Source organism: Ceratotherium simum, chromosome X, assembly GCF_057802395.1.
Source record: "Ceratotherium simum simum isolate JZ-2026a chromosome X, ASM5780239v1, whole genome shotgun sequence".
NCBI classification, from domain to species: domain Eukaryota; kingdom Metazoa; phylum Chordata; class Mammalia; order Perissodactyla; family Rhinocerotidae; genus Ceratotherium; species Ceratotherium simum.
Window position 1 is genome coordinate 103,355,736 of NC_141940.1, and position 27,649 is coordinate 103,383,384.

General features: G+C 37.7%; 1 protein-coding gene and 1 long non-coding RNA gene across 6 annotated transcripts in view; one reads left to right on the forward strand and one right to left on the reverse strand.

Annotated features, from left to right (window-relative positions):
• The window catches only part of LOC101392552 (dystrophin), a 760,070-nt gene that overhangs the window by 686,523 nt on the left and 45,898 nt on the right, over positions 1-27,649 (forward strand). For 4 of the 5 annotated variants that reach the window (XM_004435057.3, XM_087426760.1, XM_087426762.1 and 1 more), the window contains 7 exons: positions 5,004-5,170; positions 7,407-7,518; positions 8,676-8,812; positions 9,503-9,541; positions 13,898-13,963; positions 15,064-15,129; positions 17,874-18,032. In XM_004435057.3, coding sequence (XP_004435114.2) covers positions 5,004-5,170; positions 7,407-7,518; positions 8,676-8,812; positions 9,503-9,541; positions 13,898-13,963; positions 15,064-15,129; positions 17,874-18,032 — 746 coding nt within the window. The remainder of the gene's footprint in view (positions 1-5,003; positions 5,171-7,406; positions 7,519-8,675; positions 8,813-9,502; positions 9,542-13,897; positions 13,964-15,063; positions 15,130-17,873; positions 18,033-27,649) is intronic. The other variant, XM_087426761.1, reaches the window with a different exon arrangement.
• Positions 14,514-27,649, reverse strand: part of LOC147911963 (uncharacterized) — a 98,629-nt gene continuing 85,493 nt past the window's right edge. Inside the window, exons 3-4 of the long non-coding RNA XR_015550455.1 lie at positions 18,502-18,545; positions 14,514-14,809 (exon numbers count right to left, since the gene is read on the reverse strand). This is a non-coding gene — a long non-coding RNA (uncharacterized LOC147911963). The remainder of the gene's footprint in view (positions 14,810-18,501; positions 18,546-27,649) is intronic.

The following is a 27,649-nucleotide window of genomic DNA, read 5'->3' on the forward strand; positions in this document are numbered from 1 at the left end:
CCTTGAGAGAATTTCCAACCTTTAAGCACAGAAGAATCTATAGTATTTTGAAAGAGGAGAACATTCAATAGCTTCCCTTGGTAATTCACACTAATGCTTTAACAACTTTCAGCATCAGGAAATTCTTCCATGTGAGTTACAGCCTAAATTCTTCATGCTGCTTAAGCCTGTTTCTTCTTGTTCTGTCCTCAGTAGAGGGATCGAACAGCTGGTCACAGGCCCCTATGCAAGAGCCATTCACATAATTGAAAACGGTTATTAAATCGCCTCTTCAGCCCCTCTTTCTTGTACATTCCCTTCGGTTTTTTTCATGGCTAAATAATCTCAATTCCCTTAAGCTGTTCTCATAGGTCTTTCAAACCCTTTAATTATCGTTGTGCCTTTCTGCCAAACCTTCTCTAAGTTCTGGGTCAGCTGTAGCCACCAGAACTAGGCACCGTTTTCTAAGAAGGGTTTGAACATTACTGAGAGTAATGAGATCATTTCCTCACACTACACTTGCTGTGCTTTAAGTTATACATCACAGACATGGTGTTTCTGTTTTCTTTTCTTTTTTACCCCTAACATTTGTTGCTGACTTATGGTCAGATTTTTTTCTGTTTTCCAGAATGAACAGAAGCTTTCTGTTATTATTACACTTTCTGTATTAAGCCCGAATTCCTTCTCTGCAGCATATCTTTGAATCCGTCATTAAACAAACTATCATTTAAAAACCTGAGTCAGGGAAAAATATGTATGTTTAGATTAAGCAACAATAAACTCGTGTTTTAAATAGGAATAAATTAGTAATGCTTTTCAATTTACTGTCTTTCTATAATGGATCATCTCTTAGCTACTAGAAAGGGTTATTTTGATAAAGTTACTTTCTAGACCAGTGGAGCAAGAGATTGTTATAGGACATATTGTAGCTGAAACTTGCAGTACTATTGACAAAGTCTCTCATTGTGTCTTTATGTACAAGATGGAGAAATGTGTGCAGTAGAGATGACAGTAATATAACTGGGAAGAGTCAGAGTTCAACAACCAGAGAGGGCTGAGTCCTGGATTAGTGTTGACCTGAGGTGCAGGCTGTAGTGGTGTGGCTCGTGTTTGACCTTGGCCTCTTTGATATTTTCACCAGTGACTCTTTGATGAAGACAGAACACATGTTTCAAAATGCAAAAGTTACACAAAGTTGGAAAGCATGGCTATTTCATTGGCTGTAAGAGTCAGGATTCTTAGCGATTTTGATGAGACTGTACAATGGGCTCAAACTAACAGGAAAGTCCTTGACAGAAGTGAAAGGAAACAAATCTGAAATGAACAAGTACAGAATGGAAGAATCAACGGAAACAGCCAAGAACAGCATTTCCCATCATGCCCAACAGAGCGTTAGTACCTTGTGTTCACGAGCCTTACAAGTTACAAAAAAATATAAAGGTCTTAAGATCACTGAATAATTAGTGTGGGAAATTCTGAGTTCGAACAAAGTTTAACATGTTTCTTCACCGATGACTTTCTCAGCTTTTAATATGTTAACATGCATTAAGAATTTTAAGAGGTGGATATAATGTGCAGTGTTTCCTTAATTAATTTGACCTTCTCTTCACGAAGCATTTTACGGGATGATTGATCTGCTGGACGCACTGGGAAACACTGACCCAGAGATTTGAGTTGAATGGAAACCCTATGTGAGCCTATAGTACAGAACAAAAGAAAGTCATCAATTATATTGTTCAGAGAAATGGAGGTACCATTCCCAGCAGATCATATTTGGAGAATAGTTTTCTAAAGGACAGTGGCAAACCAAGCCATGTCATATGAGGAAGAAATAAAAGGAGTAGGGATGAAGAGGCATGGACAGACATGACAGCTCTGGTAAATATTTAAAGGGCTGTGTGAAGGCTGAAAACTTCTGGGTTTCTGGTCGGATGGATAATAATAATGACAATAACGAGAGCAAACCCTGACATGGCTCTTGCTGTGTGCCAAACACTGTTCCAAGTGCCTTTTGTTAACTCATTTAATTCTGAAAACAACCCTATGAGATAGGTGCTATTAATAGTTCTAGTTCATGGCAGAGGAAAATTAAGACACAGAAAGATAGAGTTATTTTCCCAAGGTCACACAGCCAGTAAGGGGCAAAGCAGGGGTTTGAACTCTTGTGGTTGGACTCTGGAGCCTCTGCTCCTATTTGCTTTGCTGGTGGATTTCAGCTCAGTGGGATGAAGCACTTTTGACAGGGGTACCTGTACACGAATGTTTAAGATCATACATTAAGGATGTTGACTCCCTCTCACGGGTGGTATTTATATAGTGGCTGTAAGAACACACTGTATAAGAGTTTGGACTCGATGATTGCGAAAGGTCTTACAGCTTTGTGGTGCTATTCCAAAAGGATGAACTCACTTGCGTTGTCTCTTTCATCTTTAAGTTCTATAATTCTTTTTTTTTTTTTTTTAATTTTCCACAAAGTACCCTATGATGGCACTCTACACAGAGAAAAGTGCTCAACAGAAGCTTTTGATCAGTAGCTTGAATTGATACCATTTTGCAGCGAGGAAATTCAAGGTTAAACAGCTCATTATACTGTTGTTAAATTTATAATCAGGGGTAACGGCTGGAGTACCGCTCAAGTGGTGAGTGTTGCAAGCCAAATGACCTGTCGGTCCAAACCCTCCTGCCTTTCTGTCTGAAATGTGAATAGGTTCTTTATTAGAAAACCACAGTCCAAGAGAAGCAACATGGGTTTGCAGTTCAAATGCTCATTACTTATATGATACTAAATATCCCATCATTAATTCAGTTTAAACTGGTCTCAGAATAGGTAGTGCCCTTTGGTTCTCGGCAAAAGCAATGAAAATCTTTTGTAGAAAAGGCACTTTTATTCTAGGGCTCAAAGTATCTCCAGAAAATAGTTTTAAGGTCAATGTAGTATGTAGTAAAAAAAAAAATTGAAGACACAAGAAACCAAGGTAAGGGAGAAGCAGCAGAAATAGCAGACCACAGAAGCAGACCCACAGTAACTGCATATCTTGGAATCATTCGAGATGAGTTTTTGAAAACTATGTTTACTCTGTTAAAAAAAAAATAACAGACAACTTTGAAAAATTTCTGTAGGGAACCACAAACTTTAGAAGTGACCTTAAAAATGACTGAATAGAACTTCTAGATATTAAAAAGTACACAATAACCAAAATTTAAAACTTAGTGTTTGGGCTTACAGCAGACCGGATGGTGCTAAAGGAAGAAATAGATACCCAGGCGGTAGGGCAGAAGGGATATTAGGAATGAAGCAGAAAGGATAAAAAAAGGGAAAACCAGGGAAGGCCTATTTAAGAAATGCAGGCTAGGTTGAGAAAGTCTATCATTTATTTATCTAAGAGATTTCTGTAAGCAGAGCAGAGAGGGAATGGAGAAGAGGCACTGTTTGTTGAGATCATGACTGAGAAGATTCCAGAGCTGACTAAAAAGACTCTAACCCACAGATTCAAGAAGCCCAGTGAATCCTAAAAAGTATAAATAAAACCCTAGAAACACAATACAAGGGAGGAAAAGGACAGATTATTTTCAAAGGAGCAACAGTCAGTTTTACTGCTGACTTCCCAATAGTAGCAACAGAGAAAATGAGATAAAAACGGAGTAATATTTCAGTGTGCTAAAACAAATAAAAGCAAAAAAAAAAAAAACCATTTCAATCTAAAAATCTATACGCAATGAAGATAGTTATCAAGAATATACATTAAAAAAAGAGATTTTCAGATAAACAAAACCTGAGAAATTCGCCACCAACAGACACCTGCTAAAGGAATTTCTAAAGGATGTATTTAGGCAGAACTGATCCCAGATGGAAGATTTGAGATAAAGAGAGCAATGAAAAACAAAAAAGTGATCAATATATGGGTCAACCTAACAATATAAAAAATTAGAACACCATCCCGTAGGGTTAAAAAAAGCAAGATAGGGGCTGGCCCGGTGGCATAGTGGTCAAGTTCACGTGCTCCACTTCAGTGGTCCAAGGTTCACAGACACATGGCTCATCAAGGCATGCTGTGGCAGGCGTCCCACATATAAAGTAGAGGAAGATGGGCACTGATGTTAGCCCAGGGCCAATCTTCCTCAGCAAAAAGAGGAGGATTGGCAACAGATGCTAGCTCAGGGCTAATCTTCCTCACCAAAAAAAAAAAATAATAAATAAAGCAAGATATAATTAAAATGCATGACTATAGTAATATACAAATCAAGTGATGGGTAAATGTATTTCGAGTTTTCTAAAATCATTTTACTGTTTGGGAGGAATGGTGTTTGTTTATTAAATTTAGACTTGGAAAGAGAGAGAAGGGAAGAGAGAAATAGAGACAGAGAGAAATAGAGACAGAGAAGCAACAGGCCAGCATGAAAACAGCACTGGGCCAGGAACTTTGGATTCCAGTATCAGCTCTGCCACCAGTTAGTTGTATGGCCTTTGAAAAGCTACTTCTCTCATCTACGTCTCCGTTTTCTTGTCTGTACAATGGAAATTTGGGACCAGATGCATTTGAAATCCTCTTCATTATGAGTCTATAAACATTGAGAAATAGATTCTGTAGAAAAACAGGAATCAATAGTTTTTTTTGATTTCCAAGTTGTTTTTTTTTTTGACCTCCTTTGAAATTTTATCAATAAGCACTTGCATTTTACTTCTGGCTAACTCTTACATATCTGTTCCAAAACCAGAGCTAAATACAGTCTCGCTCAGGTGTGTATTTTGCTTTACTTTTTCTGTTTGTTTTGCTTTGCTTTCTTGTCATCTAGTAGCCAAACAGAGTAATGGCAGTTCACCAAAGCCTTAGGGGTAGGTGGCTCGTGTGGATGTTAGGGGGACATGTGCAGAAACAGACTGTGAAAAGTGGGCCTCACTGTGCAACTATTGTTCTTTCTTTCTTCTTAGCGTATTACCTGAACTGACATATGCCTCCTTGACTTTCTCACCTTCTCTTCTTGCATTCTTCGGCCCCCCTTCGCTCTCCCTCCTGTCTTTGCAGGCTAATAATAAGCCTGAGATTGAAGCGGCCCTCTTCCTAGACTGGATGAGACTGGAACCCCAGTCCATGGTGTGGCTGCCCGTCCTGCACAGAGTGGCTGCCGCGGAAACTGCCAAGCATCAGGCCAAGTGTAACATCTGCAAGGAGTGTCCAATCATCGGATTCAGGTATGAGGAACTAAAGAAATGTCATTTTTTTCATATTGTTCCTCACCTTTTTATGACTTGATCTTTTATCTCCTGTGCCAGTTGATGTTGGTTTGTTCCTCTCCAAAGTGGGAGAGCAGGTGATCGGGCTGGAACATCGATCACTGGGTTATTTTGGTGGATCTGACTCATTAGACAGGTATCCCTTTCCACCTTCACTCTTCAGAGCCACATTCTTGGTTGAAAGAGACTGACCACCTGTCTCCACAGAGATCTGTGTCTGTCAGGTGTATACAGATGACTGTGCCTCCTTCTTCCTGGAACCAAAACATTTTGACCATGTCTTTCTTTTTTTCATGGTCTTTTCTGTTTATGGAAACTCTCCAAGAATCAGCTCTAAAACTAGGAGACGATTCTATTTGGGGAGACCCATCATGGTAGCTCAGTCTCTTATTCACTTTGCATCACTTTTCTTCCCCTAAAGTAACAAGAATTGTTTTCAGGCATCCTAGAACTTCCTTCTTCATCTGTGAATCTGATTACACTCTCTGCAGAGTATCCTAATGAACTTCTAAGGGAATATAAAGTATGCAAGTAAATGAAAGATTCACAAAGCAGCTAAAAAAAGCAAATGTTCCTTATAAATTTAAAAATGAAAGAGGAAACATAGCATGTTATTATTCTGATATTCTTAAAATGTCATGGAAAACAATTGGCTCTTAAATCTTCAGCCTTGTTGACCTGTTTGGGGAGACAGGATATTTTTAAATGAATTAATCTTATTGAACAATAATCCCAAATCCATATTCTGAAATAATAATGTATTTAAACATCTGGATCAACATCAAGGTTTCCATAGCGATGAATAAGCCATCAAGTTGTAAACTAGCTAGCTAGTCTATGCCTGTTCAGAACCCACTTAGCAGCTAAGTAAATACTCTTTTCTGGTTATGCTTAGACTTGTTTTATTACTTTGTTTCCTAATAACTACTCTGTACCATTTGTGTGCTTTTTATTCACTGCTCCTTTACCTGTTGGTGTTTGTCCTTCCATACTTCATGCTGTTTACGAAGAGGTTTTACAAAAACCTTTAGAGGTTTCTAGAGCCTAGATAGACAACATTGAGCGGGCAGTGCTTGCAAAGTACGCCTTCTTTCCTTGGTTTTTGGCAGGTAAGAATGATGCCCTGGGGGCGGGGAGGGGAAGCCACAGAGGATGTATTACATTTCCTCCCTCTCTTTTCTCAGTTTCCCCGGCGAGTGAAATTTATATACAGGGGAAAATTTTATAAAGTAAAAAAGGAGAATGCTTTGGAGGCTCTAAGAGTGTTTTCACATTCAATTCTTTTGCGCTTATCAAATTAGATTATTTTAGGAATCACCACTTCTCTTTCCTCCTTCTCCCCCTCTCAAAAGATGGTTGGGATCTAAAAAAGGTAGCTTTTTCCCCACATTCCCATATGTGACAGAAGGAATATGTTTATTTGAATTAGCTAAGGTTCTTATCTGAGAAAGCAAAAGGCGGGGAGAATATGCAACAAAGAATACAGTCTTCTGAGAGTGGGGGGAAATATACCATCTAGTACTTAGAGATTAGAAATTCTGTCATCTAATCCAAATTTTTTCTTTTCTTGGGGCTTCAGTTATCTTTTGTGGGTAATGTGGTGAGGGATTTCTGAAGAGAGACAGATAAAAGAGATTATCCAAGTAACTATCTGAAGATGAATCATGTCAGTCAATCAGAAAATGTAATTGAAGCAAGATTTGTTTTAATTGAGAGTTTTTGTTTAATTTTCTTTTGTTTTATGAAATTGCTTTATCTTTATAATTTTTTAAAAATAATTGCTTCAGAAAACTTTTGTCCCCATAATGGGTAGGGGAGCCTGGCCTGCAATGCATCAATCTATTTCTCCTGGAAGTTCTTTCAGATTCTTGTATTTGGTCTTCAAAATGCTGGAAGTTTGCCAGTATCTTACTATTTAATCTGAAAGAGTTCCTAGTGGAGTTTAAATAAGAGCTGAGTTTTTCTTCCCTCCTTCCATATGTTTATAGAATAATCTTTCTGCCAAAATGTTTTGATACTGTAGGAGAAGCACCAGAGAAATCTGGAGGTAGGAAGTTAATCACTTACCTTGTGGGATTAATGAACACTGCATTCTGTTTCTAGAATTAAGACAGTGTGGAAGAAGGTTTATTAAAGAGTGTTGGGGAATTTGATTTGAAGAAGTACATAAGTGTTTGTTTTTGTTCTTTATCAGGTACAGGAGTCTAAAGCACTTTAATTATGACATCTGCCAAAGTTGCTTTTTTTCTGGTCGAGTTGCAAAAGGCCATAAAATGCACTATCCCATGGTGGAATATTGTACTCCGGTAAGTTACATGCCTCCCTGAAGCAGGAGTTAGGTCACCTGCGAGAGTTTTAGTTTCATACAATGTTGCAGATCATGTGCAATGTTGTGATTTATAAGTTCCCCAGCTAAAGTGGCTCCAAATTCTAGGCTCTAGGATTTACCTTATCCCTAGTGCATAAGGCAAAGCCTGGTGCATGTGGAACGCTGTAGACACTCAACAGATATTGTTGAATGAATAGGTTTTCCTTCTGTTTGCGTGGTTGCAGGGAAGATATTTTCACATTTATTTTGCACAGCCCTATCGGTTGTGTGGAGAGGTTTTATGGCCATGGGGCATGTTGGGTATGGGGAGGGGGGTAATGTGGGTCTCCCCAAATTCATAATCCGTCACTGTCAATCAATCTTGCTTATCTTTTGTCTGTTTTACATACTAACACCAACAAAATGCTAGGCGTTTACTTTTTAAACTACTCTGAAATAGGTGTTATTATCCCCTTTTTACACATGAGGACTCTGAGGTGCTGAGGTTAAATAATTTGCTCAGGCCTTGTGCCTGACTTTCTAAATCAAAACCTGCATTTTAGCAAGATCTGCAGTTGCTTCCCGCACACGTCCAAGTTTGAGAAGCTTTGCTTCAGAGCATTTCTCTCTTCCATCATCAGAGTGATCCTCCCAGTTATTTCATTGCTTTTCTCACTTTGACTCCTTTTGCAAAGGTATTCAATGATGGAGAATGTACTGTGCTGTGAAGAGAATGATATTTAGTGGCTGAAACATGGTATCAATGTGGACAAAATAGTTTTTAAAATACCGTAAAGTGTGGCAAAACTTACGGTCAACTTTTCGACCTTAAGACTTACATAAACTACCATTTATTGAGTAGCCAAGTAATTGGTATACTTCATTTATTCATCCTAACTTGTTGAGACATTACTGCTCCCATTTTACAGATGATCCGAGCATCAGGTAGGTAAATAACTCGCCCAAGTTAACCCCACTAGTAAATGCCAGGCCTGGTTTCAAAGCCCTGTCTTTGTCTGATTCCAAAACCTTTGCTCTCAACTCCCACTCTCTCCTAAATGACAAAACAAATGCCCTGGGGCAGAACACTGGACTGGTCCTGTATCCGGAGATCATACCCTCCGAAGTCTGATCTCAGTGCGATTTCCCTTTCAGACTACTTCGGGAGAAGATGTTCGTGACTTTGCCAAGGTACTAAAAAACAAATTTCGAACCAAAAGGTATTTTGCGAAGCATCCCCGAATGGGCTACCTGCCAGTGCAGACTGTCTTAGAGGGGGACAACATGGAAACGTGAGTAGTGGCAAAAGCAAACAGGCTCTCATTTGACATATATTTGAGCTCCTCTCAGCTGAATACCCTCCTTCACTCCCAAATGCAAACAGTCTCTCCTATTTCTTTCTTTAGATTTACTTTAGCTGAAAAGAGAAAAACAAGCTGATGTTCAATCGCCATTTCTCGTGTCAATTGTCTCATGACAATTACCTTTTCCAAAAGCGAAACTTTATCTTACAGGGGAAAAAACCACGTTACAGCTACTAATTACGTTACAAGTCTTTTAAGAAATATGGGACTGTTTACAAATGAGTGATTCCAATATTTCATTTTGATTTTCCTCCCTCACAAATCAGTAGGCGTGTGTCTTTTTATATCTGATTGTGTGGTCGTATCTAGTCACTTTTTTCTGCTTGAAAGAAAATATAGTCACAGGAAATTTCTTCACAGTAAGTAGTAATGATTCTCATGATCAAACTGATAATGTCTTCACCTCTTTTAAACATCCTCTTCTTTTTTCCATAACTCTGATGGCAATCGCACAACTGTTTGTCTTTCTTTTAATTCACTTTCCACCTTTGTTTGGCTGTTGCTTTCCATGGTTCATACTTAATTGGTTGAATTTTATTTATTTTGACCTTTCAGTAATTTTTTTTGTGGCTGAGTTTGCCTGTGTCTCTCTTCACCACCTCATTTTTTGTTTTGCAGTCCTGTTACTCTGATCAACTTCTGGCCGATAGATTCTGCGTGAGTACTTCTGCTGAAGGGTGCTGCTACCACCAACACATCCGCTTGCTTGATTTTTAAAATTTTTGTTCTGTTTGTTTTATTTTAAAGACATATTAATTTCCCTTCCTTCATTTCAATTTTTTTTCTTCCCTTGATAAGACTTTGAGAGTGCCATCTACTACAGATCAGGAGAATCAGAGTGAGGTTTTCAAGTCCCTACCTGGTCAAATTTTAACCAGCAGAAATCTTGGCCTTGAGTTCAGATTAACATCAAAGAAATTATTGGGTTGTTAGTTATATTCCTGGGAGACATGTTTATGTATTCTTCAATTATAAGCAAGGAAGAGCTTTCTGATTATGTAATAACATTCTTTAGCCATATTTCTGGAGATTCAATGCTTTAGGACTTTCAAAAGGATGATGGATTACTCTTTAGGGCCTGTTATAAGGGAACCATTAAATAGCAGCAGAATTTGTTTTATAGTATGATGTTGAGTTTGGTTGAATAATTTCGATGAGGTGTGTGGACTCTTTATCAGGTAATGCCATGCTAATTGACGAATCTTTGTATCCATGAGTTTCTCATTTTTGAACTAAACTCACTTTACTCTTCTCTCCAAACTAAATATTCAGCTCATAAAAAGTTATACATTTATACTGGGAGGAAAAGTATACTATAGTCTTTGTTATTACTAGTGGTGTATATTAATAATACTAATATTAGATACCAACAGATAATTGATTTATCTCAGAGTTTACAATGTTATTAGAAGACTCTTTTTGGAGTCTGTGATTTATATATTAGTAAACAAAGTGTGCCTTGTTTTAAAGTTATATTGTGTGGGGTTTTTACAACAAATTTTTGGTACTTCAAAGTGTACTTTATTAAAATATTTATTTAAAGTCAGACAGCTGTATTATATATGAGGGAAATGACCGATTTGGCAGATGGGCTTATGTAAGAATTCAATTTGTTTTTATTGGGTCTTTTTTATTGTACCACCATGTAAATAATTTAAAGATCCTTTTTTAAAAAATCCTGTAGTGATAAATGCAAACTATTAATTGAGGTTTATTTTAAGTCTTTATTGGCCTAAAGGAAGTGTAAGGCTTCCCTTTCTTTTTTAAAGCTGCATTATTGTGCCCCTTAATTTTGAGATATGGTAGCTATACCTGATTTCTTTAATCACCATGCTTAAACAACTTAGGGAGTTATTTAGATTCAGTTATGTTCCTTGCTATTGGTAGTTGTTTTCCCTAACCCAGGTAGTCTCTTTGTTTATAGAAGTTAGAACCTTTCGTAAATGAGAAACTTAAAAAAAATTAATTGATATACTGAAATTCTCAGCTTGATTGGATCCCAATAAGTGAATGGATTTACTCTGTGTTGGAATAAGTTCTAATGGATTGAAAAATCCAAAAGACGAATATGCTAAAGAATAATTTTTAAAAGGGCACGGATAGAGGTAGCACAAAGTAATAAGCAAAGAATAACTAACAGTTCTTTGAAAGGAAAGAAAAAGAAAAGAAGTTTATTGTATACTTAAGCTTATGAGAAAAAAATCATGACAATCAATCAGTTTAATGTAAGTTATTTTAAGTAGAAGGTGTTTGTCTTTCTTAAACTTTGAAGGACTTTAAAATTAATAACATCCTTTATTAAAATATCTTCTCTAACAACTGAAACATACCCGCACTTTGCCATTTTATAAAAAGTTTGTTAGATTACTCAGAAATAGTGGAAAGTTCTAATTTTGAAGAAGAACACAAACCTATCAGACTAAAGTCCTTGTTTTCTTTAATGCCAGTAATTTTATTACAGTCGTTACTCCTCATAGGATTATAAATAATTCATAAAATATATGGTGAAGCTGTCCTATTCAGTCAGAAGAGCCAGGTCCTAAGATGTTTTATTTTGCAAGAATTCTATCTGATGTTAACAAATCCTATGAGGATGACAGCATTTAATCCATTTAATATGGATCACAGAATTAGAAAGTTTACGGAGATACAGATCTTTTGTTTTTCCTTAGACAAAACCCTTATTTACCCTGTATTTCTCATATTATTTGAAACTAAACCCAGCCTAAATAAACCTTTTATATTGTTTGTCCACAAATGAGACAGTCAAACAATATTCTTTGAGCTATTCTGCTTTGAAACCTAAATGGATGAAAACTTATTAATGGAGTTTTCACAAAAGAGAAAATAACAATGAGTGGGATGGAATTGGCCATTAACGATAATAGGAATAATCCTTCTGGATATATTGTTTTGTATTTAGGAAGTGGGAAGGGAGAACAGTATTCTCACCTTCCCCTGGAAGAGTGTTTGAGAAGGCTTTGCGTTCCGTTTTCTTTCTGGATTAAGTGGTTTTGTACTTTTACTATTTCTTGGTTTTTAAATGATTCTTCTCTGACCAGTACTCCCTTTTGGCTCATTTTCTGGTTTAATAAGTGCCTCTTTTAGTGTATATATTTTTTGGATTTCTCGTTATTATGAGTTCTTATGCTTATGCATGCTGTGTTAGGTGCTATGTACATTAATAAGAAAAATAACATGGAATTAGCTTCAGGGCTAAGAATTAAAGCTCTGCATAAGATTTTCTGTATGAGATTTTATTAAAGTGTTTTGGATTTACATGCCTAGTTTTCTTGGTGTAGTTATGCTTCAATGTCTCAGGTTTTCTTACTTCAATACACTACCAGGGTAGCAACTATTATAAGAGACAACACTTACTTAACATATTTTCCTTGATGGTGGACTTTTAGCTTATAAAAAGTATGTAATTGAAAGACTGGTCTGTTCCAGAAGATTTTGGCTTATAAACCAAATAATCCAAGTAGTAAATTATCTCGAATTGCAATGAATATTTCAAAACAAACCACAGCATTTTTTTAAAATAATAAGCTGTTCCAGGGTTCTAAGAAATTACCAGATTAACTCTCCAAAACTATAGTGAAGATTCACACAGAAATCTTTGGTTCTGCCTAGTAAATTGGGTAGTCATTTTTTTGTTTCCTCACGACAATTTAAATGTCTTTATAATTCATTCCAAATTTGATTATGGTGACACTTGACCCAGACAACACTGGTTTCATAAATAAGACATTGATCTCTCAGGGAAGACTTCAGTTCCCTAGTTATTTGCTGTAGTGCGTTGTAATCATTTTATGATTATGTGTCTTCTTTAAGAAATAGGGATTTCTAGCACATTTCCTATGTGAGTCTAGGTAACTATATGTTTTTCATTTTTTTTAATGCAAGAAAAAACAAACATAGTCTTCTTAGTGTTCTGATGAAGTCCTTGAATGCTGCTTGGACGTTGGACTAAACTAGTCCTCACTGAATAGATTACTGTTGACTTTTGGATCCATGCCTTTGTCTAAGGGCTCCCTGTGTCAGGAGAGAAATAGAAGAGACCTTTGGCCTATTCCAATTAAAACAAAAAAGCACAAGCCCAAACTGGTTTTCAGAACAGATGGATGTTTTTTTCTAAGGTTAATCCAAAAGATACTATAAAACTTTCAAGGGTAATTAATAGATCAGATATGAAAGCGTGGAAAAAAGGGTAACCCTACAAAAATTCCAGTCTATGGAGCTAAAAAAAGTACATTTTTATACTCCAAAAGTATATAGACTGTTCATGTTAATCCTCCCCTCCTGTTTTCCCCTCTGTATATTAGCACATGGTATCTCTAGTAAGAAATATTTCAGATACTGTGACATTGTACTGAATTTAGTCATTGTTTTTTTTTTTAAATATCACAATATAATTTTGGGTCATTCAATTAGATTCTATGAAATCCTGCTGCTAAATTGGTAGATATATTCCTTCTTTACAAAATTGCACAGACCAAGACATCTTCAGATGTGGAATCTTAAGAAGTCATGGACTGGAGTGGCCTCTTTGGAACTAAAATTGTTGAGTATAAATGTACTATGCAAACTTATAGTTTCCCTTCAATAAGAAGGCAGCTAATAAATGGCATGAATGTAAACGGTTTAAAATTTTAAACCACGTAGTGCTAACACAATTTCAGAACTGTAGAATATGAGAAATTATAAGGCAGGAGGACAAAATGTCACATAGAGATTGTCTTCCCCAACCTTTTCTATAATCGAAACTTTCCACAGAAGTTTTTGATTTTTCTTTATGCTTTTGAGGAAAGCAGAACTATGAGAAATCATGTCGCAAACCTAGACTTAAAATACTTGATGATATCTAACATACAGGAACAACTAAGTGTGTACATTATCCATAGAATTAGAATAAAAGCATTCTCGGCCATGTATATAACATAACTGTGTGGTGGGTTTTTTTCTCCATTACTGGATGGTAATCTGTGACTAATCACATTTTCTGCCTTATAGGCCTGCCTCGTCCCCTCAGCTTTCACACGATGATACTCATTCACGCATTGAACATTATGCTAGCAGGTATGAGACTAGTTGAATGCCAGGCAAATATTGATTGAAATAACTAACCAAGGAAAGCTAACCTATAATAATTTTAAACAAATCTTTTCTTTTTTCCCCAATCTTGTCTGATTTCTACTAATCAACTTGCCCTCTAACGTGCATGCCATTCCACTGCATGTTGTTTTTGGACACGAAAGGGCATTAGTCCAAGAACAATCTCCCCTAACCCTGGCCTTTAAACATTTCTGATGGCTGTGTTATGTTTTGTATACTGAGCACGTTTAATAAATTGGCTTAGAAATCATCTAACCTTCTTAGAAAACTGCTAGACCAGACATAAATATGTGAAGAAATGATACTATGTCATATGGAGAATATGAAAGCATTGGCTTTCCATTTGTGTGTTTACTTTACATAATATGCTGTAAAGAAGAGAATAATGAATTTTCCTAATCCTTGGACCTTTCCGTCCCACCTTCTTTGTGTTTGAGATCATTTTTGTACCTACAAACTGAATTGCTAATTGTAATATATCTTATGCTTGTTAAATAAATCTGTAAGAGTTTCGTTAACTTAGTTATAAAAAGACTTTATTATGGTCTGAGGTGAAGGAGGTATTTAAAGGTAAAAATTGGTGGCAGAATGTTTAGAGAGCTTACTGTGAATCCATCCTTTATCAATATTCTAACTGCTGCACATGTTTATCAACTGTAGAAAGTATTAACTAGCTATATGTCTGTCATCAGTGGAAAGCTTTAATTGTCTTAAAAAACAAGGGGTAGTGTAAGGTATGGAGTGTATTTGTTGTTAGGGAAGCTTTTCTTGTGAAAACAAAGGCCAGTTCTCAGTGAAAGGAAGATGGATCTGTGAAGAAAAAAACAACAACAAAATATAACTTCCCTTATAATTCATAGCATGAATGTAAAGCTACTAACTAGCTGTGGTCCACCACTCACTACCTCAAATGCTTAGGCCAACACACACATCCTTTAATTTGAAGGATTCCTTTCTCCTCTTGACGTGATTTATCCTTTAGCTTTCAGGAAATGTTCGATTAGGTCTTGAATAGATTCTAAGAAGTCACATAAGTTTTAATGAGCTTTTACGTTTTTTATCAGGCTAGCAGAAATGGAAAACAGCAATGGATCTTATCTAAATGATAGCATCTCTCCTAATGAGAGCATGTAAGTATCCCGTCTCTTTTTACAAAATGTTCCTGCCGATGAAATTGGTTTGAGGGATTTAGAGGTAGGGTAGTGCAGGAGATAGAATTAGCGTTATATTCATTTGATCTTTTAAGGAGCCATTCGTCTACTTTTTTCTTAACAACCTGACATGGAATGAGCTCATGCAAATTGTGGCATTATTGGTATTCCAGAGTAGCAAAAATAGTTTGCCATATTCCTACTTAATACTTTATTAAGTATTTATAGTAAGATATAATAATATAAATTATCTTATTTAATACCATATAAGACAAATTGTAGAGTCCCAAATACTTAAACTATATTAAATGCTTAATCTTTGACCAAACCTGCCAGATATTTAAAGGAATTAGATATGAATTTTTAGAGTGATGGCTAAGTAGTATTTTCTCCACTCATGGGAAGTGGAAATGTAATCTTGGTATAGTTGCATTGGTATTCCCCTATGGTAGGTTAGTTGGGCATTTTCCTTCAGAGATCCGAAGTAGTAGATTTTTGTGATTTAGTATCTTCATGAGCTAAATAAAATGAGGCAATTCTTTGAATGGTTTCAGAGGAGAGAGTACAAATTCAGGTCACAGTTTTTTAGTGGGATGATAAGCCAGGCCTGTCAAATTTAAGGAAGGAGAGAGAGTGATGCTAAAAGTGGCAGAGAACACAGCTATGGCGGGGAAACAGAGGCTTCATTATAGAGTAGGGAAAGTATTCACAATAAGGAGCACAGCAGAATATTGCCATGAACCAAGAGCCTGAGATGGAAGGGGCAGATTAAGAAGCTAATATGAAGGAAAAAATAAGGATCTGCTAACTGAATAGATAATTTAGAGAGAAGAAATCTAATCAAAGTACAATGTGTTTTTAGTTTGATAAGTTATGGATGTCTCACCAGTTTGTCATGGAGAATCTAGGCAAAGGGAAGAATGGTAAATTTATCGTATGTCATTGGTGTGGCAACCAAGAGTCACACTCAGATGAGAAGAGGGCCTTTGTAAGGATTAGGCTGAGGGCAATAGTATCAAAGTGGCATTTATACATAACTGGTTATTTAAGACAGGAGACTGAATCATCTCTTCTGGTACATAAAGGCTATCAAGGTAATAAGAAAGAATCAAGTCAACACTCAGTCATTTGTGTATGACTTAGTTACTTAAAACCAAACAAAACAACCTTTTTCCCAAATATAACTGTGGTGCATTCTCCTTCTGAGCTATGGGGACAAGTATTAGTATATAAAATACTTTGACAGGAAAATATGTGACCAAAGAATCAACCAAACGTAAACAACCTGAATGATTTGCTTCTTTGGGTCGCTGATTTTGCTATGAGAAGCTCATACATTCAAATTAATTCAAGTTGTATCTGTATAATAATGGCTACCATTCATTGACTGCCTAAGAGAACAGTAAGAGAACTTTATAACTATATGTTATAATTAAACATGGGAAGGTCTAGCAATAAAATTTCAGAATTTGGGAAGAAGGATAATAAATTAGGTGGTAAAACTGCTTTTGTTTTATTTTTAAGTGAAATTTAGCTTTAGCTCATTCTGAGGACATAAAATCCATTTTGACTCAATGTTGGATGGTACAATCACGATATTTTAGGGGGCAAGACTGGAGAAGCAGTTTGGTGGATTGGTTGACTTCACTTAATTGTTTGTTTTTAACACCCAATCATTATTTTTAGTCAACTTTTCACTTCTCAACCAATTACCTGGCTTGATGGACCAAAATCATTTAAATCAGGAAGATTTTTCCCTAAATGTCTGAATTGTTTTACAACTCAGAAGACAGGGAGATGAGAAAAGAAATGAAATGGGTGTGGAGAGGGTAGTAGTAATGTATCATCTTACTGATGTCTAGCCAGAAACAGAGAGTTTTAGCCTCTCCCTAAGAACAGAATGAAGTTCTTATAACATGGAGCTACACAGGCTTTTCAGGATCTAGGAGCAATGCAGTTAGAAAATAATTTCTCCTGTGTATTGGAGAGTTCCTAGTTTTAAGGAAAGATCGCAGCTGCCTTCCAAAATAGAAGACTTTTCCTCTTTGTTCCCCAAGATTAGTCCTTAAAAGCTGCTCTAAGGAATGAGTTGTTTAGTCTTCTTTTAATTAGTCACCTTAATGGCTTTCTTTCTTTGAATTTTTGTTTTTCTATCTAAACAATAATTGAATGAAACAGTCATTTGTCTACATTTTCATTGTTGTTACCATCCTGCCTCTATGGCTTTTATAAGTTCAAACTGGCTTAACCAAAGCAACACTTTTTGGTTACGTTGCCTTCCACTTAAGAAAATATATACTCTATTATTTTAAGGGCTGCAGTTTTTTCCTGGTCAGTATCAACAACAGTGTGGGTTTTGAATGGATTGTCTTGACAGGCTTAGTAGCAAAAGTATTATACAGCCATTATTACGTCTTTTAGTATTTATTAACTATTGCTTAAGCTGTCTATATAGAGTCCCAGTATTTCTGTAATTGTGCCATTCATTTACCCATGTAAATAGGCCAATCAAATTCAATTGAAAATTTGAGTGAGAAAAACTTTGAATTGTCACCAGTAGGATGGTAGGCCATAACCTCAATGTCTTTAGAAGCAGGAAAAAGGGTCTAATTAATTGTTAAGAGCAAATAAATGTTTCTATTTTTAAATACACACCCGAGTCCCTGACCCCCAAAGCAAAATAAGGGGGGGAAAAAACCAAAACCTTTGATTTTATTTTCCAGAGATGATGAACATTTGTTAATCCAGCATTACTGCCAAAGTTTGAACCAGGACTCCCCCCTGAGCCAGCCTCGTAGTCCTGCCCAGATCTTGATTTCCTTAGAGAGTGAGGAAAGAGGGGAGCTAGAGAGAATCCTAGCTGATCTTGAGGAAGAAAACAGGTGAGTTTTCTTTCTAGCTTTGTATTGGTATGCAGAGTGCATACGCTTGCACACATAGAAAAGTGCCAGGAATCTTCACTTAGAGTCATTCTGTGTCTAATTGTTTTCTACAATAATCTGTTTAGCTCCATTTACAGATGCTCTCTTTTTTTTCCTGGTTATCTGAAAGAAGAAAATGAATGCAATAGTATAATTAAGAACTCATATTTTAGGTGTGAAAGGCATTAATGCTGATGGTGGTATTTGATATGTTGCATGTATTTCAGAGGCTTTGATTTTATATTTGAGAATAGAGTTTAAGAACAAAGCAGGTCATTGAATTTTATGATTAAGTAATTTGTACATGTGTTTGGCCTTATTATCTATCTCAAAGCATTTAAGAAAGTAGGTTCATTGGCTCAGTCATATTTGGGAACGAATTAGCGCATCTTATTTTTCATCATCAAATACAGAAATCATTTATGCTCACCATAACAGCAGATTAGTGAGACGATTCCAGTTGTCATTCATGACCTGAAAAAAATGTTCACATAAAAAGAGCAGAAATTGTAGAAGTAAAAGACTAAAGAAAATTCACAATAACTGCAGAGAGGACCAAGGTGTAAAAATCTGGGATATTGTGTGTTCTCAGGATAATGCAAATCATTGGATTTTTACTTTTGTATTACATTTATTATATCACAGCTTCCTTGGTTAAGAAAAGCTTTTGCCCCTGATCACTTCTAACTCGGTGTGCCTTCTTTAGACAAATGCGATCAGGCAAGTCTTTAAAGGAGCAATTGCTCAAATTTGTGGGACTTGAGTACTTTCATCTCTTTGGTTTAGCCCAAGGCACCAAGATGTCTTAATCTAGGCCACACAGTCTGAGAACAAGTGTCCTCAGGGAGTATGTCACCTCAAGATGAAAAAGCAAACTGCCATTCATCCATTGCTTTCTGCTGCCACTGCCCTCTTTCTAGCTCTTAGTACCTCTGACCTATAGCCAGAGCTCCTTATCTGGTTGACTTCCCTTTAGTGTTTTTCTCTCCCCTCCCGTAAATCCTCCATACTGACTCTAGTTGTACATCTTTCCAGACCCAAGACCCATCATGACATTCTTCTTTCATTGGATTTCTGCATCTAGAAAAAAATCCAGCTTCTCAGCTGGGCATTTAAAACCTTCCACAATTTTCTCTTGACCTGCCTTTTCAACTTCGTCTTCTTTACTCCCTGTGCCTAGCCATGCTGTTGTAGCTACTGTTTCTGAATACTTCCTGCTCTCATCTACTTTCTGGGTCTAGCTCAAGCTTGCTTCTCAACCTAGCTGCTAACTCCCATCCCTCCACTGACTTTTCTGACAAAGGAGTCCTACCCATCTTCCACGACCTTGTTCAAAATAATTCCCCACAGAGCCCTGTCAGATCCCTGCATTTGGAAGTACTCGATCTTTTGTCTAGATTCTCAGAATACTTTGGACTTTCTCAGAGAACTCGGTGACAGTTTGCCTTTTTATCAGTTTTTTCCAGTGCCTCCCTCTAATGAGATAGTGAATGCCTTTGGGGCGAGGACTGTGTCTTAATCCTCTTAATGTCCCCTATAGTACCTAGCACAATGTGAATATTTAGTGAGTACTACGGAAATGTTTGGTAAAAACCTAAGTTAAGAGTACAGCAATGGGGCTGGCCCCGTGGCTTAGCGGTTAAGTGCACGCGCTCCGCTACTGGCGGCCCAGGTTCGGATCCTGGGCGCGCACCGACGCACCACTTCTCCGGCCATGCTGAGGCTGCGTCCCACATACAGCAACTAGAAGGATGTGCAACTATGACATACAAGACGCACCGCTTCTCCGGCCATGCTGAGGCTGCGTCCCACATACAGCAACTAGAAGGATGTGCAACTATGACATACAACTGCCTACTGGGACTTTGGGGAAAAAAAGGAGGAGGATTGGCAATAGATGTTAGCTCAGAGCCGGTCTTCCTCAGCAAAAAGAGGAGGATTAGCACGGGTGTTAGCTCAGGGCTGATCTTCCTCACAAAAAAAAAAAAAAAGAGTACAGCAAGGATGTCACACGACTACCATCCAGGAGGTAATACTGAACATTTTGTTGGTTTTAATGGTAACCTTATTTTTGGCCCTATTCGTAAGACTGTTTGACAATGAAGACCATGGTAGAGAAAACATTTCCATCTACTTTATTGAGGAGCATCATTAGTGTCCATTTATGTTAAATCTTGAATTATTTTAGGGGTCAAAGTCAAATAGGAAGAAAAAGTTGGGATTAGCATTATAAGTAGAATTTGATGGTAACCAGGAGTAAAAATATTTTTGTACCATGTGATTGTTGCCATTGTGTAATATATCTTTCTATCTCATTGGTCAAGAATTCTGTCTTGTTTGTTCTTAGCACACTTTCCTTCTATACCATGACAACCAGGCCAACGAGTGTTGGTAAAGAGTACTGATAACTATCATTTATATATCATTTCATCATTTTCAGAGCACTTTAATGTATTTTGGGCCATTTAATCTTCCTAAAAGCTCGGTAAAGAAGATGGATGGGGAATTGTAGGTTCAGAGAGGTTCACATGGCTTGACCCAGGTTTCACAGTTGGCCAGTGGCAGAACCAAGTTCAAATCCAGATTTTCTGACTCAACATAGCCAACTCTACCTTGCACCAGAGAATAAAGAAGTCATTCCTTGTAAATATTATTTACATAAAATTGTGCATTCTATGTAAATATTATTTACATAAAATTGTGCATTCTATGTAAATATTATTTACATAAACTTGTGCGTTTTATGTAAATATCATTTACATAGAATTGTGGCATGTTTCCTGGAATGTACCTTAACTTGAGGAAATATTTTTAAGGACTAGATATGAATAAACCAGTTCATCTACTTGTTGTACAGTGATAACCACTTTACCCTGAAAGATATCTAAGACCATTCCTCAAGAATGGGATGGTTTATTCTCTGAGAGAAAGAAAAAAAATTACACCAGGGCTACTTAGAGCTCCAAAACGAAGAATCTGGTGTTGATGCAAGTCTTTCTATAAGTTATCTTGACCTTCAAGTAAAGGTCAGGATGAGCTTCCTTCTTTCTCCTTCCACTATGTCACATTTTCATTTCCTCTCAAATCCCAAAGAAATGTCTCTACAGAGCTCCCCTCCTGAAAGTAGCCTGTCTGGTTTCTTTTGCTCTGTCATTTCTTGTCTTATTGCAGTTCTGCTCAAAGAGCTTCAGAGCCATAGCTTTGCCTTCATAATTCTTGATTTCAATGTTGCTTAAGGAGCCTTTAATTCACCATTTCCTGCCCTTCCTCTCAGAGAACCCAGGAGGTCATTAGATGCCCCCTCTCAGTGCCTGCCAAGCTGGCTGTATTTCCGAAGTCAAACTGGCTACATAATTGGACAAATACAAGCATACTTTTAGAGAAAATGGCAAAGGATGTTTAAAATTGAGGTTGTCCCATGTCCTGTGGACATGGACTCACTAAATCTATGTGTATTTTGTGTTCCTTTATTCTGTAGTTATGACTTATCTCCAAATGACAGTTAGCAAAGGAAAGAAGCTTGGAGATCCCCATTCCTGATTAGATTGTTATTGAATTCTCTTAATTATTCTTATTCATGACACCTCCCCACAATCCCCTTGGAAAACAGAGAATGGCTAATTTAGAAGTGTCTCAGGGGTCTTATCTCTGTCTTTCGGATTCCATTTCTCCCAGTTGTTGCACATAGCATTCAATAAATATTTGTTGAATAAATTAATGAATAAATGAAATGAAGTTGAATTTATTGTAATTGTAGCACACATGCATGTACTTTTGACTAAAATTCTTTTTAAAACCTAATAGAGAAAAGCCTTTCAAAAGCTTTTCTTCTGCTTGCTTTTCAAAATACTTCCCTTTTTCAGACTTCCTTGATTAGCACCAACATTGCTTTGTCATAAATTTAGAATGTTAAAAATTCATTTTCCAGGGGGCTGGCCTGGTGGTGCAAGCGGTTAAGTGTGTGCGAACCACTGCGGGGTTCGCCGGTTTGGATCCCGGGCGCGCACCGACGCACCGCTTGGCAAGCCATGCTGTGGCAGCGTCCCATATGAAGTGGAGGAAGATGGGCACGGATGTTAGCCCAGGGCCAGTCTTCCTCAGCAAAAAAAAAAAAAAAAAAAAAAAAAAAGCTTGGCAACAGATGTTAGCACAGGGCTGATCTCCCTCACACACACAAAAAAATTTCATTTCTCAAAGCCCAGGCCCTGTGTGTCTCCCCCATTGGCATTCTCTGATTCTTGGTTTGTGCCACAAAGATAAGGTGAAACTCTGAGCAAAAGCTAAATCTGACTCTGAATTTTCTCAATAGTGTCTCTCATAAATTTGGGTGACTAGGGACTTACTTATACAGTCTTTAATGTTTCACTTCTGTATATTGTCTCTCCCTCATACCGCAGGTAATTCAGGTTCACCTTGATTTGGTTGAGACCAGTTGGATGTTAAGAATTTGCTCCATTGTGTGTCCTTAGCGTTGCAAACTCAAAGTTGGCTTTTTTCCTGCGTAGATTAAAGCCTGCAATCTTTTGACTGAAATCTGTAGTGTCCAATTCCAAAGTATTTTTCTCTGCACTGTCTAAATGAACTAAGACTTGCTTTGAAATTCTAGGTATGAAAACATAGCCTTTATGAGAGACGAAAACTCATTGTCATTCTGCTGCCTGCGTAGCAAATTGATTAGATTGTTCCCAGGTCTAAAAAGAGGGTAAATGCTAACCTGATTCACTAAAGTCTAAAGTTAATTAAAGTGGTTAGTAGATGTTACATGACAACAGGGACCTCTGTGGCTTCTTAGTACTTTCATATGTCTCGTTGGGGGACCAGATGTTATGTTACCTAAATTTGAGTTTTCCGTGTTCCTTTTCATTCCTCCAATGGTTATGCAAGATTATTAATGTTATATTCAAAGAAATTCTAGATTGGTTACTTATACCACAGAATTAAATAGCTGAAATCATGATCTTGTTGTTTTACTTTGTAAATGACACGATGGCTTTGGGCCTTGGGCTAGTAGTTTTCCACCTTCATACTCTCAGGATGTCTTTAGCCCATGTTCCTTTCACTAGGCCTTTGTGTGAGTCTCAAATGATGCCGAGAAGATAGCCAAGATGAAGGGAGGCTGAAGGGGTCAGGAGTGGGCATTCTGAGCAAAGGGAGGAGCATAAACAAAGATGTAAGGGTGAAAAACAGCAGAGAAGATTTGGGAAACTGCAAACAAACAGTTGTGTTACTTTTGTAACAAGGCAAGAAATCGGAGGAGATGAGCCTGGACATGTGGACAAAGCCAGGTTGGGAGGGCGTGGTGCCATGCTGAGGAGTTGATGCCTCCTCACCTGGTACAGGGAGCCACTTGGAGGTGTAAGCCAGGAGTGATGCTGCTAGATTTACACGTATATACATCACTCGGGCAGCTGTGTGGAGGGTGACTTGGAAAAGAACAACACTGGAACAAGGAAATCAAATTGGGAGGTAGCATGGAAACCCAGGAAAGAGAGGATTAGGGCCTAGAGTAAGGGAATACAAATGGGAAAGACAGGCTGAATTTGAGTGATATTTCAGGGGAGGGGCAGAGCTGTTTGATTTGGTTGTTCGATGGATCTGAGGAGGGAAGGAATGAGTCCCAGTTGTGGTGGGTGCATGGCGAGATGATGGTTATGGTTGTTTGCAGCTGGGACTGACAGTTCAGCAGGTCTGTTCTTTAATTCAGCAGTGTGTATAAAGGTTCTTCCTCAAGGGTCGAGTAGCTGGAAGATGGTGAATGGGGTATGGCAGAGGTTGAGTTTGAGGTCTTGGTGACACACTCACATGTGATTGTCTGACAGTGAGAAATGGAACTTTGAAGCTTGCAGGAGAGGTATGGGCCAGAGATATTAGATCTACAAGTCACCAGCTCACAGGTGTTATTTGAAACTGTGAGAGTGAATTTACCTACCCAGGGAGTGTGTAGCAGAAGGAGAACACTGGGCTTGGTAGAACTCTAGAAGATGTGAACATTAAAATGGTTATTTAATTACTTTTATTTTTTAATAGGTAATACATATACATTACAGTCATGTGTCTCTTGATGACGGGGACACGTTCTGAAAAATGCATCATTAGGCAATTTCATCACCGTGCGAACATCAGACTGTACTTACACAGACCTAGATGGTATAGCCTACTACGCACCTAGGCTAGATGGTACTGATCCGTCGTTGACTGAAACGTCGTTATACGGCACATGACTGTATATGACATCCAAAGGGTTCAAAAAGGCATATTGAGAAAACTGAGTCTTTCTCTAACTTTGTCCCCTGGCTGTGGTGTTCCCAGCTCTGGAGGCTACCACCCTTATTGGTTTCCTGTGTACTCTTTCAAAGATATTCTCTAAATATGTAAATATTCGCAAATATATTTGTGGTTGTTGGGATTATTTCACACAATGCTGTGTAGTGTTCACTCTGGTCTTTTCTTTTTACTTAAAGATCCCTAATTACTTTTCACATGCTAGAAGAATATGCCAGAAGAGGGGAGGAGAGCTTGGGAATGGTAGCATCTTCCCAGAGGAGGCAGGAAGGAGAGGGGGACGAGGGCACAGGAGGAGGCATGGCCTTGAATGGGAGAAGGGCCACCTCTGAAGATAATGTGGTAGGTGAGGAACTTAGGGTAAGAAATGGGGGTGGGGAGGATAACGGAGTGAATGTTAAATGTCCAGTAGACATCACTGGTAATTAGTAGAGACTGACTCTCATAGCTAGTCTATACATTTTTCAAGTGGGATTGGGCGGAAAAGAGCAGTATCCGAGAAATTTAATGAAACTAGGCCTTCATGTCACTTGGCAACATGAGCCCCCAAGACAAAGGGCTATAGAGACTTTTTAGATAAAGGGAGCTAGTTTTCCCACATAAATCAGACAGCCAAGACCTTTTATGGCAAGAGAAGCTGCCATATGAAGAGAAGCTGAAGGGCATACACATGGCATTTAATAAGCTGTGCAAGAGTCAACCGCCTCAGCGCTACTCAGGCAGGGAGGACAGGTACATGGGGTGGGCTCACCATGATTCAGAGGCTCAGTTTCTAACTAACCAGTCCAATAACTAAATTTCCTTCAGTTTATCCAGAGTTAATCAAAGCCTGAAGGGACCAATTCATCCTATCCAAGTCATAGAAGTGGATGGAGAACCCAGAATGGCAATTTATTTCTCCCTTTATCCTAATTCTCTCTCTTTTTACTATCTTGTTATACTAAATGTATTAATGTTATCTTAAACATTTTTGGGGAACAGCACGGGGTTTAAGTACAAATACTAAATCTATTTAAATGGGGAATATACGTTTTTTAGAGACTGGAGTTGTAGCTCCATTTCAAGGTCCTCTGTCTTAGAATGAGATATCTTGGAAATCAGAATAAAAATCAAATTGTTGTCTGGTGAGCTTAGAATCTTATCATAGGAAATTGGATAGTCATGAAGACTGTTTCATACTACAGAAAAACTGAAGTACCCCTCTGGTGATAAGAATATTCACAACTTAGAGGTACAGCTGCCATTTCCCTAGAACAGGCTGGATCAAAGCTGAAGTTCTTACAATCCATTTTCCCTTTGTGGATCCTCCGTGAAGCCCCTCATCCTCCCTTTGGCTTTCCTTACCAGACCATCCTTCTCCGGTAGAACTGATTGTAGTCATAACTTTCTTTAGTTGCTTTCCAGACCTGAGGATATAATTCCATTCAGTTCCGCAGATAGTTAGTGAACGTTTAATGTGTTTTTCAAACTGCCAGGACCACAAAAATGAAGAAGCCTTGGTTCTTACCCTTATGGAGCTCAAAATTTAATAAAAAGCATTAACATATAAACAACTAATTATAACTCAGTGTTACAAGTGCTCTGGGGGCACAGAGGTGAATGATTAATTCTGTCTGAGGGATTAGAGACATTCGCAAAATGAGTTTAAGATAAAGACTGAATAGGAGTTTTCTAGGCTGAGAGCGGGGAAAGGATGAGCTTTCCAGACTTGATGTGTCAGCGAGTAATGTGTGGCCATAGCACAGAATGAGGAGAAAAAGAGAAGAGCAGAGTGATGAGTGGAGCCCAGTGTTTAAAGGACTTTACATGGCATATTAAGGAATTTGGATTTTATCCTATAAGCAGTTGAACAGTTGAAGGTTTTTTGAGGAGGAGAGGGTTAAGAAAAATAATTGTAGGCAGGGAGCTAAAGCCATGGAGATTGGTAGAAGGATAGGAACAGTTCGTTGAAAAGATGGCCAGGTTCTAAACTAAGGATGTGAAGAAGGGACGGAGAAATGGGAAGGTCACTGAATGAATGAGGCCAGCAGAGATGAGAGAGAGAGGAATTGGATGGTATGAAATTTTTTAGTTGAGGAACTGGGAAATGATCACTGAAAAAGAAACAAAACAACATAGTACACACAGGAAAAGCTACCAATTGGCAAAGGTCAATGGATAGAGAAAAAGAAGTATGTATTGGGCATACTGAGTTCTATTTGCCCAAGGAGATTGGAGTGGAAATTTCCTATATTGATTTCATGTACTCACTTTCCAAAAAGGATTTGAGAAAAAGCAAAGCAATAAGATTCCCACAGTATAAAGAGTAAATCAATGAACATAGTAGGGTTTAGTATAGTTGATATAATTGAACTTCACATTTGGTCCGAGCTTCCTTGCAGCCAGAGGGATAAGAGGAAACATAATGATTTGTCTGTCTCTTAATGTTGGATGAAAGAAGCATGCAACTTCCTAAGGAAACACCATAGTTTTCCTGGCTCTAAATAATGAAACAGCAAAAACAAATAGCGTCGTTTGAGTGCTTGCTGTGGACAGGAACTGTTATGAGTACATGTAAGATCTTATTTAATCCTTACAACAACCCTACAAAGGAAAGGCTATTTCCCAAATAAAGACTCCATGGCACAGAGTATGAGGGACACATCATACAGCTAGCAAGGAATGGGGCCTGGATTCAAACGCGGGCAGTCCTGGACTCTTAAACAGTGTTAAACTTGATGTGATTATTGGCTACTGTCCTTATCAATATTTGTATAACAAAGACTGAAGGAAATTTTATGTGACTGGTTCTAGTGGCCTTTGATAATTGTGGAAAGCTTAACATTAAAGACCCAAAAAAAAAAAAAATGATGACAATTCTCCACGGGTAAACATCACTGTTGTCCAAAATGTGTTCTGCAGAATACCTCTAAGATACTCTAAAAAAAAGGATTCCAAGGACAGATAAGCTTTGGAAACTCATGATTAATTCATATTTGCATTGAAGAGTCTAGAGGTAAAGAAACATGATTAGCTTTGTTTATCCCAATGTTGCTTACACATACTTGACCTCAGCCCAATTGTAATGTTCTATGGAACACATTTTGGTAAGAAATTGAAGTCTGTACTAAACTTTGAAAACCGGGCAAAGAGATAGCACAGTTGGCTGTCTACTGTGTTTGTTGAGAAGCCTAGCTATTGTCTTTCTGGGGACAGCAGAGGAAGTAGCTATAACAGGTGTCTGTACAGATGAAGCCTGGATTTTTCTCACAAAAGTAACTTTTGATTTTCTTTAGTAGTAAAGCCCTCTAAACCCA